At 40.2% G+C, this 16824-nt stretch overlaps 1 protein-coding gene across 5 annotated transcripts in view; it reads right to left on the minus strand.

Moving 5' to 3' along the window:
• ENTREP2 (endosomal transmembrane epsin interactor 2) overlaps positions 1 to 15818 on the minus strand; it is a 189300-nt gene extending 173482 nt beyond the window's left edge. For all 5 annotated transcript variants that reach the window (XR_012776232.1, XM_075505874.1, XM_075505873.1 and 2 more), the window contains exon 1: positions 15287 to 15818. Coding sequence is in view for 4 of the 5 variants with exons in the window: in XM_075505874.1 (XP_075361989.1) it covers positions 15287 to 15529 (243 nt within the window). In the remaining variant the exon portion in view is untranslated. The remainder of the gene's footprint in view (positions 1 to 15286) is intronic.
• Positions 15819 to 16824: the final 1006 nt, after the last annotated feature.

Consider the following 16824-nt stretch of genomic DNA (forward strand, 5'->3'; position numbering starts at 1 on the left):
AATTTTTTGGGCAGTTAGATTAGAGCCTATGAAAATAATGTTATTTAGTATGTGATCACTGTTCAAAAAATTTCTTTTGAGTTTCTGGCAGTTTCTATGAGATTATACTAGCAGCCTTTTCCTAATTCTTTCATCACTGATCACACTTGTGATTTGCAGCTTCCAAATCCAAACCTGCATTTACTCTTTATAAAGTAACCTAGCTAGCCCAGGTACCACCATTACACTATTTAACAAAGGAAGTGTATTTAGAACTTGGAGAAGACTGTCAAATATCTTGCTAACCACAAACATCATCTCAATACTGCTTCTTCTCTGGCTTGTTTTCATTTTTATTTAAGATGTTATTTTTATGCCCTTAACAAAGCTGTGTCATTTGGAAGTCAGCCTTTTATCTCTGTTGGTGCAGGAGGAGATAATTCTATTAGTAGAAGACTATTTTCACCTCTATAGAATCCTATCCTCCTTTTCATCATACACTGTAAGCACAAACTTTATGACTGTGATGTTTCTTGCCTTCCTCATATAATTAAACTAGGACCATTATTAAGATCAATTACAAGTTTAATGCTTTCTGGATTTGGGGTTTGTTTCCCCTACAGTGAATGCACAACCAGTTGAAAAACTATATATGAAAAATATTTAACCTTTTTTTACTATTAAAAAGTCAAGAATTATCAAGTAGGATTCTGCAGACTTTTCTCTGATCATCAATTTCAATGAAGGAGCTACATAATGGAAAAAAAGAGCAACGGAAAAGATCATAGGTCTACAGAATATGACCAAAAGACTGCAGATTTTTAATTTATGGATAGAAGGGACACTTGGTAGCTGCCTTCAAACATACTGAAGGTTACTGTGAGCTAGGAGCCTGACAAAAGCATCAATGCACAGCTCCTGGCCTCTCAACACAGGAATTGGAGACCATTACTTTCATAGACAGAAAAGTTACTATCAAAACCGTGATATTCTTACCTCATCAAGAATAATCATTTTCTGGCTCTCACTACATTTTTTCCCGAACAACTAACCTCCAATTTGTAGAACAAAAAAATACCATAAGCAGTCCACTCTTGAAAGATCAGCCATCAGCTTACCCTGTTCTAGTTTGTTCCAACATCATGTTCTAGAAATCCGCACTACATATAAAAAACCAACAAACTCAAACCAACCCAACAAACAAAAACCCAACCCAACAAAAAAGAGTAGAGAACTGTGCAGAAATTCTTTTTAAATTTAAGAGAGTTACTTCTATATGTTTGCAATTCCACAGGATTATAAACCATGAAGCTATACATCTACTAATGCTACTATTATAATCCTAGATTTCAATGATAATATCCTTGCATTATCTGTTAATACATTCCCTAAAGCCTTGCTACAGATCACTGGGTCAGTGAAACAACTAAATTCACTGTCTCTGCAACATGTTATAGTTATTTTCAAAAGATATGGGCAGGTTAGGCTAGAAAAAGTTTTAATTTCTCAGGCAAAGAAGGGCAAGAACTCATCACCATTATGATTATTACAGTTCTCTCAGCACATTCGTACAACCTTGTTATCCAATGGTACAGCATATTTATAGCTTACTAAAATAACAGATCATCACTTGTCAGATGTTGAAATACAGAAGGAACAGATAGCACATTTCTCTTAAGAAAGCACTTTTGGGACTGAGGTGGTGTGAATCTTGTCTGAGAACACACTATTTGCTTATCCTCATCTTCCCACTCCTCAGGCATTTCAAATGGCAGTTGGGGGAGCAAACATTTCTCCCAGTTAAGTGATAAAAGCATTCTTTAACAGACACCAAATACTCTGATTCTTATACTAAAAATACATTTTATTGCTTTACACTGAAGTTATAAAAGAGTTAGTGCCTGCTTCTGAGAAATCCAGTAAACCACACTTCATCCAACTATAACTTTACGTTCTAAAATAGCTACATGAGGTATCTTTTTTCATGCTAGAGACCTCACCTTTTCTAATATACAAGCCTACCTTTTCTTTTTCAGTGTATTCCTTGGTAATTTAATTGGAAAAGAATGGAATCCTTTTTTGCAAATCTATGTTTGTAAAATTATAAAATCACTTTTCATCTTCTTCAGGCTGATCTCCTCAAAAAGTATTTTTCACTTCATCCAAAGTATCATTATATGTATTTATACCATCAAACCTCTCATTTCCACAAGAGCCTACTGATTAATATAATCATTGTGCATTATTGTTAATCTGCAGGCTCCTTGTGGGCATCTAACAAATATAATTACACTGACTGTTGAATTTTCTGCTTTCAGAAAACAGAACACTTCACAAAGCATCGTATTATTTTTAAGTATAAGCTTTTTACAACCCATTCACCTTTAGCATTTTCTATGGACTATGCTGTTAGTCAGAACTCCACATCCATCTGCTTTGTTTCATCCTGTAGGAGTGCCTGTAAGGTAGGACTTAATATAACTCTAAAACACAGAACCTATCTCGGTTGCTCTTAAATAATAAGAAGGGAAACAGATGCATGGTTGAATTACTACTTTCTAACAGGGAAGACTATAAGACTCACTTTTGCAGCAGGTGGTGACTAATGAGATGTTGCTTGTATTTTTGCCTGCTTTCATCAGGTGACTCCTTGCTTACAGATTTAACTTACTGGTCGAATGATTGAAACAGGTCACAATTTCAGTATTCGATATTGTTGTATTCTATAACTCTGTAATTCTACAGTTGTATTCTATAACGTTTTACCCAAAATCTTTTTGCAAAAATATACTCCTAACATTGTTCCTGTCCACCTTCTTAAACTGTACAGAAGAATTACATCAATAACAGCCTAAATTATCTGTCTGAAATACTTGATCCTAAAGCACTTATACTGCAGGCAAAGGAGGTAAAAATGTCTTCATTTAACATCTTTGATGTTATATGCTTAACATAGTGAAGCAAGATACCAGAAGTACTTCTAGACCTTTCTGAATTAGGGCAATATTGCTTAAAATATTGCTCTAATTTCTAAATGAGCTAGTTTTCAAGAATTGGGCTACAGCCCATTACTACATTTTACTAGAGCATTCAATTTGGCATCAGATTCTTTTTCCTGATTAAGTCAATTGCAGTAGATACAAGGAAATATATTGTTTGGGGACTCTAATACAGCTCCTAAATACACCTAACTATAAACAAAAAATATAATTAATTCTTCTCTTCCAGGACCTCTAGAGTTAAGCACACGTAGACTTACTTTTATATGGAAAAAACTCATTCTTCACAGACATATCTTGTTTCATTGATGTTACATAAATCATAGTAGACATGGATGAAGGGAAGAAATTTTCAGAATACCAAAAAATAACCGCTCTCCAAAAAGAAAAAAAATAGTTTGTTCCAGAAACATTAAAGATTGAAAAGTAACTGTGGCTCTCAAACTGACTCCTCTTTTGCCCGTTACTTCTTATCTTCTCTGTTTTTCAAAATAGGTTAACAAACCAGGTAATGCAAGATAATGACTTGTGTAGTTTTGGAACCAAAACAGCTGATCCAGACAAAACCTCAAATTAATCCCAAACAATTCATACTGTAAGGCAAGCTTTTAAAGTGTCAGGACACAAGAAGGAACTGCCAAGTGGAAGGACATCTACAGTTTGTCTAGTGATGAATTACAGTTCCACAAGCAAAAAGTGTACTGCTTCAGAGGAAGGTTCCACGTCAGAAATAGAAAATGTTTTTTCTTCCTTCTACCTTCCTTCCAATTACTTTAGATTCACAAACGACTGGAGGATATGATTGAACACTTCAGACAATCCTCATCTGGAACTGACAGGTATTGTCACTGGGGATGACTTTTCCTAATAGCTGGTTAGATATTCAGGCTTTCAGACATTCTATTCACAGTAAGTTAGGTTAAGGAAGATAAGCACATGGTCTACGTTAAGGACGATGAGCACATGGTCTCTGGTGGACAGCCGAATGCCATTCTGATGTTGGTTATACTTACTATCTGTATAACCCTTTATTGTTTTTACCGTCATTGTTGCTTTTGCAGTAAAGGTTCCTTTCCACTCAAAGGACAAATATTATGTACAAACAGAAATTAGTCTGTCAAATCACAGTGCGATTTTTTTAAAAGCTCAAAGGAAAAGCTGCATTGACTATTTATACTACTTAGCTAGCTAAGAAAATATTTACTGAATAAACTTCAGAAGCAGATACTAATGCTTTAGTATTGTTGCTTGTTACTGCATACTGTAATGATATTTCACAGGATCTCAAAGTACGGTCTGGTAGTGAAGCTTTATTTCAAATCTATGACCTGATTTCATGAGGAAGGAAGGGCAATTTTTAAGGAGAAGAAAGGAAGTAATTCTTAAATGACTTCCTAAATTCTTTAAGCCCAGAATAATCCTTGTTACACAAGTATAAATAGGACAAGAGGTGTGTCTTTCAATAATTGTAGAAAGGCTAATGTCTCCTCTTCTACCAGAACAAGCATGAAGAATTGGGTATATGAAGGACTTAAGCCTATACATTAAATCTGACTCCTGCCTACCATAGCAACATTACTCATGTCCTTCTGAAAGGACAACCATTGCTGGTACAATTCTTACCTTCGTGCATAAAAGGCAACATGGAAAAGTTGTTAACATTTTGCCCAATCTGTACAATGTTATCAGGGAGAGAAAGTGCACCTGCCACCCCATCTGTCCTCTCTTCCAGTCTTGTCTTCACTATTCTCTCTCTGTACTATGCAGCAGGTTCTGTGGCAGAAGTGTCAGAGATGCGTCAGAGACATCATGTGATCCAGCTGTAAGAGATTCCTACATGTACAGACACAGTGATAATGTGGACTCAAGGGCATGAGGTTGTTATTTTATGGGTATTTTTTCTTTCCTTTTTTTTTTTTTCCTCCTCAATTGTGTTTCGTGGCTTGCTTTGTTCTGGTTTTAATATGTTATTTTAAGCATGAAAATTATTTATATCATTCAGATGTATTTAAATAAACCTCCATTCCCTAAGTCAACTTTTTTCAAGTATCCTTTATAACCAAATATTTGCAACTAAAACTCTGAGAAATATTCTTCTTTGATGCCCCCTTTTGCTCTTTACATGTAATGAAAATGTATTTCACATGAAATTCTATTCTGTTTAAAACTACTGCAAAACAAAAAATTCAGATCTAACACATCTTGAATTAACACTGCTCTTTCAGAAAGCAACTGTAAAGGCAGAAAGGAGTACAAAGGCATCCATTTGGTTTAAGAGAGAGGCTGATCAATACACTTTCCTCATTATTACCATTTGCAGTAGATACAATAACCTTTCAGAAAAAAAAACGTACTTCTCAGCTGTCAACATGTCTGTATAAGCAGGCAAGAGGAGGCTCAACCACTCTTCAGCTAGAGATACCATACTTTCATTAGGAGTTTTCTAAATATATTTTTTAATTTAAGATGATGAGCATCAAAACAGAAACTCCCCACAAGAATGTGTAAGTGGTCTTCCCCCCACCCCAGGAAAATTTCTATTTAAGGGGAAAAATTAAAAGAGTCAAGACAGTAGCTTGGTAGTCTGGATCGCCTAGGACATGTAAAACAGATTGAGTCCCCTTCACACTGACACAAGCACAGGACTTGAGCCTTTGCCTCCTTCACCTCTCATGTCCCATAACACTACATTCCCAGCTGTATAGAAACACTGCAGCATTTCATTTTTTCAGTCTGCTTTTTCACAAGTTTTCAAAAGGTTTTGGATTTAGCCTCTGGAAAGATAAAACTTGTTTGAACCATAGCTACTTCCAAAATACAACAAAACCACTTTCTACCAAAGTTATTTTCAGAATCACACAACAGTCAGTATGCTAGCCACATGTTCACAGCACTATTTTAAGGAGTGTGTCTTAGAAAGTTCTTGATGATTGTTTACAGTGCCAGAAATTGAAACCCCCCTATTTTAGTACCTTTGATCAACAAATGCTTTCACTGCTATAACAAAAGAATACCATTCAGTTTAACTTTTCTGCTAGAACCACAATCACTAGAACGCATAATGGTGAGATAATTACTTGTGTTTATTATTGATAAATGACATTGTCCATTAGCTCTTTACTATGAATGCTGAAATAATACTTTTTGGTTTGATTTTTTTTTTTAACTAAAGAGTAGTCTTACTTTCTGTAGCAGGCTAAAAATCTACCAATAATCTTAAAAATCCACTATTTCCACCTAGATGAAAACAAGTTTCTTCTCTGAAGAGTGAATGTAAAAGTGACATTATAAAGCTACATGTTTATCTGTCAGTGCCTCTGGATTAAGTGTGTTCAGCTTAAAAGCACCTGTTTTTATCTCTCCTGGCACTGAAGGCTTATCTAAAATCTTCAGATTAAGCCATGCTCTTTTCTGCTACAAACAGTAGCAAAACCAATCTCATAAGTAAATTATATCACTCACATGAAAATAATTCTGCTGAGATGGGCTCTTTAGAGGTGACAGGAATAACAACACTGTATAGTTATCAATAAGGACATTATTTGCTTGTTCTGCAGAACATAAATTACTCATGATGATGGCATCTAGAAGAAAGTTCATATTCAAAACTGAAAGCAAGCTTGCAAAGTTAGCAACTCTTACTTCATGTATTAGACACAGAATTTTAAACTTGTAATGCTGTTTCAACTATCCAAGTTTAAATCAACCTGTTGTAAAGATGATAAATCCAAAAGCTACATTCAGTTTGCCTCCTCCAAGCAAAAAATACATATTCTTTGAAGTGCTTACATTTTCTCATTTTTATCTGGATACCATAACAATAACAAGCGAGTCTACACTTGTCAGAATATTGTAAAATTATTCCCTTTTTTTTTTTTAATCACAATCTATCTGAAAACAATGTCTCATTGTAAGCGATGCAGCAGTAATTCAGAGAAATATTTCTCATTTACTGCCACTTAGTTCAAAAGTACTCAAAAGTAACACACACAGAGCACTGGCATCTGGTCCTCAGAACCGGCTATTTCACTCTGCAAACCTGCATCAAATTACTAATGTAGATGTAACCAGTATGAAGTAAAATTCTGCGCAGTAGAAAAGATCACTAGTAATTTGTAGGGAGTTCACATCCTCTGCACAATACAGGAGTTTTCAGATTGGCCTTACAAGTTCTACCTGAATTAGCAAAGAGTAAATGGAACAGGAACAAATCTGTTTGCAAAAGAACTGATTCTTAAGAAGAGAGCATCCATACTATACACATATTGGATGGGTGACTACTTCAGACAAGCTCTAGTCTGGTCCTGAGACTTAATACCTACTAGCAGTCAGACTGCATTTTCTGTGCTCTTAAGGCACATCTCTTGGTTTCATTTTATCCCTCATGAATCAAAAGTTTGTGTGCTCTGAGAATGCTCCACAATGTGAATGAACAGTGAACTGGGAGCACGTACATGATCAGAACTAAAACACTGATAAGGACACATCCACAGACTACCAAAAATGACAATGACAAATTATATTGGGCAGAGGACTGAAGTTTCAAACAGCATCAGCAAGTACTTTTAAATGAATTATAAACACACTGTGCTTACAAAGCCAGACTGTAGCCTCTGGTTATGGGATAGAGACTGTGATTCTGTGACTTTGCCAAAAAGGGAAGGCTTAGCTTTGGGGCATTTTAATCTTAAAATATTGCCTGCACGTAAGTTATGATGCTTTAAATGTATAAATACTGCTCAATTATAAATTCCCTAGCTTTGTCACATTTGCATAGTATTTCTTTAAAGCAGTGCGGTTACTCCCATAGAGAAGAGGTAATGATCATACCATATTCTGCTGCTAGAAGAGTATCTTTCTTTAAATACACCACTGAAATAGTTATACTCCTGTAAGTTACATATTTTCAGGCAGTTCACACCTTACAGAGTTCCAGTAGCTGTTCTGCCCTTTGATTCCAGAAGGCACAGGAGTGAGCAGAAAAATGAATTGTGAAAGAATAGCCAATTAAGCATAAAAATTCACAACTCATTCCTTCAATAAGTTGCAACATACAACTAAAACGGAGGTGTAATAAGTTCAGCAGCTGCTAATGACTGGATAATTGACCTTGGAAATTCCCATTTCAACTAAGCTACTTATTTATTCCCAAGTTTCTCAGTAGACTGTTACTGTTCCGCACAGCTAGTTGTTGTAAGTTCCAGGGCAGTATTTACTGTCTTTACATCAAATGCACATACATTTCCAGCATAAAAGAATGTCTGGAAAGGACAACCAGAAATCAGGAAAAATAATTCATTCCTAAAGTTACTGAGACATACACCCATCTTTCTACTACACATTAAAAAATAAAAAATAAAACCATATTTTATGCTGACAACAGTAAGAGACTTACTCAAAATGTAATATTTTTATTCTGCAGTCTGGCTGCCTACAGAAAAATAAAGACTTCAGAACACAGGTAGTTTATAATAATACAGGATTAAAAAAAAATTGATGCTATTTCTTCCCTACAGATTGGGCGCCTCCTTCCTTCCCACCCCCCCATATCATAATGGGGCATCTTTGCTTTCTTCAACTATTCCTTCCTGTAACACAGGAAGTTTTTAAATTAATTTGCATGACCAAGTGCTTCTCAACCCCATAAGGCTTAGGCAACAGAATATATTTAGAAGCAATAAAAGCCCATTTGCCTCATGAAACAAATAATGCTGGCTTCCACAAGTCTGCTATTTTCCAGTGCACTGAAGACAAGAAATCTCAAGGTTACCCTTAGCCCAAAACCCTCAGGAAGCTGCAGATAGCCATTTTACCATGTATAGTTCAAAGAATTAAAAAAGGAACACTGTCTTCTTTCTAATTGTTCCTCTTTCCAGCTGTCTAATTTGCTATCATGCCATCTGGATATGGAAACAAAATTTTCACCCATGAATCCACTGTTCCAAAGCCCTGCCTTACCATGGGCTCCAGAAAGTACGTAGAATGTACCCAAGGCTTCTTAATCCTTATAATTATATGATGCATATGATCTCTTCTTATACACCAACACCACAGGTTTTAACTGGCATCTAATAACAGGTTATAACAGCTTTGTTCTATTTCTTTTGTCTATCACACAATATTGTCATGATGTACAAATCAAGAATGCTAAGAAAATTAATAATGATCAATTACCTAGACAAGACACATAGCAATCTTCGTGAATTTTATGAAGGTGAGAGGCAAGCCCATGCAGGTGACATTGATAATTTTCTACTAATCCTGTGTACCAGCAACATACATGCCTAGCAGGCTTCCTGAGACACAAAGTTCCAGATAGTTGACTTCCTTCCCCACCTTGCTCACATTTCAAAGCCATGACAAACTCGCAAAGGAAAGGAAAAGCATGCCTAAGGTGTTTGTAAATCCAACCCACTTAGTAGAGTCAGAAAAAACAGGGATGGTGGGCTAACTAAAGGACACGGCAGTAGACAGTAACAAAGTCTCAAAGAAGTTAGCATAATTCTTTTGTAAGTATATATAACTGGAGGTTCCACTACAGGTAACTAAAACTGTTATTGCATATTGCAATTCTTAAGTGAGGAGTTAACAGCGATCAGTCAAACATTATAGTACTACTTTCTCAAATTTATCATTCAATCTAGCTGCTCTTATTTCGTGACTATCTCACTGGCTAAAACCTAGCACGCATTGTTAGCCAGATCCAGTAGTCACTCATTTATTGGCAAGGAGACTGTGAATAGGTAAAAGACAGGTTAACAAATTGCCTGTAGGATTTCTGAGGTGATCCATTTCCTGATCTTCTAAATTTCATCAATCTGAAGCAAGGAACATTGAGATAACTGTTCTAGTGTGTGGGATGCATCGTCTTGCAGGAATGACATAAGATCTTCAACAGCCACATAGGGAAATCAGTTCCATTTGCTCCCTGGATCCAACTCTATTTGATAATCTGCATCAGAGGTCTGATAAGTCTCCTGAAAAGGAAAACTTTTTCAGTGCAGAAACTTACCTACTCAATTCCCAAAACAGTAATACCAACTACTTCCAAGAGAAGCCTGAAAGAATTTGAATATATACAGATACAGAACATTGTCTGAACCAGTAGCAAACTTCACAGAATAACAAATTGTCCATGATAAACTAATCATTGTCAAGTCCACAGATTTGAAATCTACCATTAGAACAATCATTTACAGATAAGGGGTCTGCTCAGATAATCTTACCCAGACAGCTAATGACCTCTCTGTGGTTACAACAGACGTTCAGGAATGTTTCTGATGATTTATGCAAATTCTATAAAAAACTGAGTTTCATCTAAGAAAAGTTGTAGGTTAAGCACTCAAGTTATGTGTGACAACCAGGGGTACTCAAAACAAGCAACCCGTACTATATACTCTCATAGAGAAGCATGTGGCACACTCAGAGTTGCAATGGACACTGTGATCAAAACTACTTGATATCCATGCCAGAGGTTCATTAATACCTACAGCAGGTGGACAAGAAAGCTACCATTTAAGTCCTAGATATGAGATGATCAGCTCCGAGACATATGTGTTAGCAGATTTTACAAGTTCAGTATATACAATATATATCACTCAATACTAGCAGGAAGTTTACTTTCTCCCTCTCAAACAGCTTAGCTCTACTCTCACAGTAACAGACTCTCTGTTGGCAGCAGGCTTTTCATGCAAACTAAAGCTCATTTCTCCGAGCTACAAACACCATCACTCTAGTACCTCCTTTATTTCACCTGACTATTCACAAGCAATAATAGAAAACCCCAAAATGGAAAGAAAAAGGGGAAAGGAGGAAGGAAAAAAATCTGGACCTGAAATGGAAGAGAAGAGATAAACACTCACAATTGCTAACAAATCATCTGTCTTGTAATCTCCCCTTCACTTCCACAATGATTCTGCATAGGAACATGCTAAAACAACCTGCTGCGTGTAAGGAACAGTCAGGGTCACAGACTAGTAGAGGCTTTTGAAAGTTAACTGCTCTATGCATCATCTGAGGGATTTAAACCTATTTTGTACAGTGTCATTGAAGGATACAGAAAAGGCTCTACACTCGGCTTTCTCAGTTAATAATGTAGACAAGTATATAATGTATTTCACATTTTCCATGAGAGAGAAGTTGGGTCTGAGTTCACCTTGACAATCTCCCTATACATCTGTTTCCCTTTTCAAAGAACACAAAAAAGCATGTATGTCACGAACCTTGAAGACACACTATATAAAAGGTGCTTTTAAACCAAAGGACTTAATCTATTTTGGACATGGGATATGGATGAAAAGAGGCAGAATTGAGAAGAAACTTAATAAAAAGGAGAGGCAGCACAAGATCTTCCACAACACACTTCTACACAAGAATACAACCGTTGTCCAATACCTATATATAAAAGAAGAAATAGCTTGTACTTTGCTGTATGTTGTTCTAGGATTTCTAATGCCATGGTATGATTTTAGAAACCTGGGTAATCTTATGATTTAACTTACAATTTCATTAATTCTTTCCTATACTAGAGATAACTCTAGTCTCTGAGGCTGGTAGTTTTCTCAGAATGCTGGTATCAAGGCAGGGTGGGGAGGGGAGAAACATCTTATTGCCAACTTCTAAATAATTTCCAGAAATGACTGCAGAGAGCAAGATTTGCTTTTGTAGTCAAACTAACAAGGCTCTGTCAGGCGTGTGGTTCGCTAGTGTCCTAACACCGAAACACTAGTCATAAACATTAAGCACACTTAGCTGAAGCATTACAATCAATCTGGGCATGTACAAAGCCTGTAAACTACAAATTGGTGTATGTTTTGGATTCTAAAGGACAAAGAGTGAAGAAATATTTTCTCATATTCAATCAACTATGGACCTACAGAAGAGACAAAGAACCTTGTCACTGCTTATACTTTTGGGAAAAGTTTCAGTGATCTACCAGAACAGCCTAGTTTTGAGAGCTGTTCTTCCATGATCAAAATGAGGCTAGTATTCAGTTTTTCATGTTCTTAAAAGGATCAAAGACATTTATCTTCATATACCTTATATGAAAAAGCATGTACTTTTACCCAGCTGAGAGAATGTGAAGATGAAATTGACATTCTCCTGAATGAAAGACTGCAATGGGAACAAACTGCCTAGCATTTCACCACACGGTTTGTAAGATCTTACCAATGATTTCTGCCTATGCAGAGAATCAACCAGTGCCTGCCCATCTAACCCCAAAATTCCCTTGTGCTCAGTGTGAGGCTGACTCTCGTTAATTACTTTAAAACGTGTTAATACAAAATATATGAAAATATTTTTTCTCTTCCTAATATGATGCTATAGAAGATAAGATAAAGCAAAATTGTTTAATTTATGGGATGATGCTTAAATAAGCTCTGAATTCTTCAAAGTTTTATGGAAATTATTGTGTCTTGTTCTTTAAATAAGTTCTCGCTGGTACAGTCACTTGATTTGATTCCAAAAAGAAAGCGAGAAATCAGAACCTTTCCTTGCATTAGATTAGAGAATTTTCTGTGAGGAGTGTAATATGCAGCCCGTTCTTTTTTTTTTTTTTTAATCAGCTAGAATGTTACAAATGTTGGGAAATTATTTTCAAAAACATTTAAAAGCTTCTTAGCAAATTTTTGCAGCCTTCATTTATGTTGACAGGGTGGTTGGTGTCAAAAAAATGCTGAAAAGTGCCAATGACAAGATGACTCTGGCTTAGGATGTGCATTTCTAATGAGTAAAAACTACAGTATATCACCACCCCACCCCACCCCCCATAAAGAAGATTTAGAATTGCTACTTCACCATCAAGCAACTCAGTTGTTTACTACCAACAGGGGCAGGGGGGTGAAGTACTTTGAGGGGAGCAAATATTTATGCCTGATTTTGGCACCAAGTAAAGACAGAAAGGATACTTCCATTATTTTTCTCTCATGTCACTTAACTCACCTTTAGTTATTTCTTTAATTGTATTTTCCAGAAGCAAGCTAAAAACATTCACTCTTCCACAGAAACACTTTTCAGCTGTGAGTGATGATACACCTAGTTTTTGTTGAACTCACTAAATACCTCAAAAGGGTTTTAGAAAAGGCTGTGTAAGCAACTAACGTGGCCTCAGAAAGTTCTTCAGGGCTCACCATACCTGAAAACTGCTCTATTTTTACCTTATTTCTTGAGACTTAGAGATAAGAAGATTAGGAGGAAAATATGGTTATTCTCATGCTCTGATGGATCATTTGTAAGGTAGAATTATTTTTTCAAAAAGTAAGTTCTTAATTGAGGAAACAACATATACCTGCCTCATTCTGATAACACAGGACAGTAAGGCCTTCTAGTCAACAGCCTTGCAATACTTTCCCTGTGCCTTCTACCAATTCACACCACAGGCTGGAATCATGGCTTTCTTCTCTATGATGAGCAAGTAACATTCACGAAATCTAATTGGAAAACATATTTTTCTATGGGTTACATTGCACATAGAGAAGAGTAGAAGGCATCCACAATCAGAAAACCAGCGTATCTTAGAGCACACTGATAACCCCCAAAAGTCTCTTTTCACAAAGATTACAGGAGCTAGGGAAAAAAGCTATTATTGAAAAAGGTGTGCTTACTGGAATACACAATCAGTTGTGTACATTCCTGCTTGGTCTGTCAAGATAAGAAACCAAGTCTGCCTAAGCTGTGTTGTTTTATTAGCACATTAATATGTAAGCAGCCAGATTCTTAATTTAAAATTCACACCTCATCACAATGAATAGTTGCATATTAGCTTGCAGAGGTTCAAACTCGAAAGACTGATTATTACAATATCAAGGCTACTAGTGTAAACTGGTTTCTTTTCAAGATTACAAAAAATCCTGGCAAAATCAAGAAAAATGTCTAAATAATTAATCCAAAACTACTCTTCTGCTCTGAAGGACTCAAAAAAATTATTGAGTAATGTGCTGCATAAGACCATGTTAAACAGTTATTTTTAAAGCTACACCATTTCTGCCACATGCTCAGAACTGAATCAAAATAATTTATCTAAGAGTTCTGGTTTCTAACAAGCACTTTTAAAGCCAAAAACTCTCTGGTCCGTTAAAAGAGCTGAAAAGACATACTTAAAACCAATAAAGCATTAAATTAAATGGAGCAAATCTTCACCAATAACACTTTAGAGTCTGTTACTAGTGCCCTGAGAAATGTCTAATTCTTCATAGCTGTCAAGTCCCATTTCACTGCTTATGAGACTAACTTTCATAAACCAGTATTATACTAATGTATCCATGTGTGCATTGTATCCATACACACATGCAAACACTGATAATCGGCACTGAGTGAGGCTACCCGAGTAAAGAAGAGTATCAACTTTTTTTTTTTTTTTAACTTATGCTAGCAGGACACAATGAGAAGTTAATAAGAAAAAATCACAACGGAGTCAGGAGGACCCAGATTTGGGTATTTGCACGTTCAGAACGAAAGAGCTTTTCCCTCAGATACCCAGTCCTGTGGGACCAACAGCTTCTTGCAAGGGACTCGTCCCAGCCTCTCTCATGACAGGACTTTTGGGTGCCCCAAAGCCACAGGCCTTTCCCAGCCCTCCTGGTGCACTCGCACTCTCCTCAGCAGAGGGATCTTCCATGCTGCATGCGTACCTTAAAACCTGCTCCTGCTGTGCTCATCTCACTTTATTACTTTCAGCACAACATAGCTCATGACTGAATTTGCATCCGAGCACAACCCCACGCCGAGACCTTGAGAAACAGCCGTACCTCAAGGTGAACTCTCAGACAGCATCGAAGTCAGTGCCGGTACAAAAGATGCCAGGGACAGTAACAGCAGCCCGTAAAACAGATATCAACCACTGAGGCAACGCCAAAGGTTAATTTGTTGTCCCAACTTTCATCCGACACTGTTGATAAAACGCCAAACCACCCGGCCTAACCCTTCCAAAATAGAGAGCGAAGTGCCGTCACACCGCTGCCGGGCTCGGGCACCGGCCGGGTCGGAGGAAGCACCAGAACGGCAGCGAGCACGGCGCATCCGAACGAGGATTTCTCACCTGACCGCCTCGGTGACGGGTGGCCCCGCGCCTACACGCGGAGGAGCGGGTAAGGAGCCTCACCCACCGGCCCCGCTCCTCAGGACCGCCTGGGGGGCGAGGGACGAAGCCCGAAAGCGCCGCTGCCGCCGCCCGCGTCCCACCTGCAGGCGCGGACTCGCAGCCCTGAGGCGCGCGCCCCGCAGCGACCGTTGGGCCCGGCTAACGGCTGCGGGGGCGCGTGGCTGCGCCTCCCCCGCCCCCCTTCCCTTCCCGCGCGCCCCTGACTCACCGAGAAGCCGGCCCAGAAGGGGCAGGAGTGGCGGACGCGGGCCGAGGTGGTGAGCGCTAGGGCGGCGAAGCTGACGGCCACGATGAGGCAGCCGAGCACCATCTGCGTGACCCCCAGGGCCAGCATGGCCCGCGAGCGGGCGCGGTGCTCGCGCAAGCGGGACAGGCTGCGGGACAGCGCGGTGGGGCTGAGGGAGCGCGCCCCGCCGGGGGGCCGCGCCGCCCCGCCGCCGCCCACCGGCATCCTCCGCCGGGCCCCTCACGGCTCGGCCGGGCGGCACCGCCTCCTCCTGCCCCCCCGCCCCCAGCGGGGAGGGCGCGCTCCGCGGGGCAGCCGGGCGCGGGCGCTGCAGGGCAGCGAGCAGCCGCGGCGCATGGAGGAGAAGCTGCCGTGCCGCCCGGGGCGACCCGTGCACCCCCGGCCGGAGGGCAGCAGCCGGCGGGCAGGGCACGGCCGGGCAGGGCAGGAGAGGGGGGCAGCCGCCACCGCAGCCTCCTCTCCCCGCTGCAGGCGGGGGGGGGCTGCGGGGCTACGGCGCGCAGCGCGCGGGGGCGGCTCGCCCGCAGCCGCCGGCGGGGGCGGCCCTGGCTCCGGCCCAGCCCCGGCGCCGCTGGCTGGGCGCAGGCAGGGGGAGAACCGGAGCCCCGCTCTCCGGTCCGCCGCGGCTCCTCTCGCTCCCGCGGAGGGAGGAGGGGAGGGGGAGAGGCAGGGAGGGGAAGGGGGAAGGGTTGTTTACGGCCAATGGCGGGCGGAGGCAGCGGCAGGGGGATCAGCGGCGGCCGCCGCCGGCGGCCCTGCAGAGAGAGCGGCGTGTGCGAGGCGAGCACTCGCCGGCGGGGCCCGGCCCGGGCGCCCCCAGCACCAGGGCAGCGTCTGCCGCGGCGTGCGGGAGGAGGTGGTAGCCTCCATCTGCCTGCCTGCCGCCGGTCTCGGGCCGGACTCCTGCGCGCCAAACCCAAGAAGGAAAAATCTCTCCCACCTGGGCTTTGTGCAGCAGGGGCACCTGACAGCCGGTACCCCCGCCCCGGTGCGCTGTGGGTTAGCGTCCAGCGGTAGAGGAAGGGAAGAGTTATTTCTTAGTGCTATACAAAAGGTACAGTACCCAGGGTCATTTTAACGTATTCCCCCACCACCCTGCAGCCTCGGCTTGCAGCATCCTTACTACCAGATATATAAAAGCCACCAGAACGAGCCTCTATTTATGAAAACTTCCCTGCCCTGCTGCTGCTCATGACAACCATTGTCCACCATAGTAAGGCTACCAACAACACCTGAAGCACATTTAAAAGCCAGTTTTCTGCAGAAGGGAAATCACAGTGATAACCTACTGCCCACAAGCACCTAGGCCTACTTATGAAACACACACCAACAGAACCCAAAACCACAAATGTCATCTCCCTATATAGCAGTATAGTTTAGGTAGTAAAACTATTCCAGGGTTAATGTGTTTGTAGCACCATAATTGGCTATAGCAGTATAATTTTTTATACAGGAATTGGTATGTGTAGTCTACATACCTGTAATACTGTGATATTCAT

Source organism: Mycteria americana, chromosome 6 (genome assembly GCF_035582795.1).
Source record: "Mycteria americana isolate JAX WOST 10 ecotype Jacksonville Zoo and Gardens chromosome 6, USCA_MyAme_1.0, whole genome shotgun sequence".
In the NCBI taxonomy this organism is placed as follows: domain Eukaryota; kingdom Metazoa; phylum Chordata; class Aves; order Ciconiiformes; family Ciconiidae; genus Mycteria; species Mycteria americana.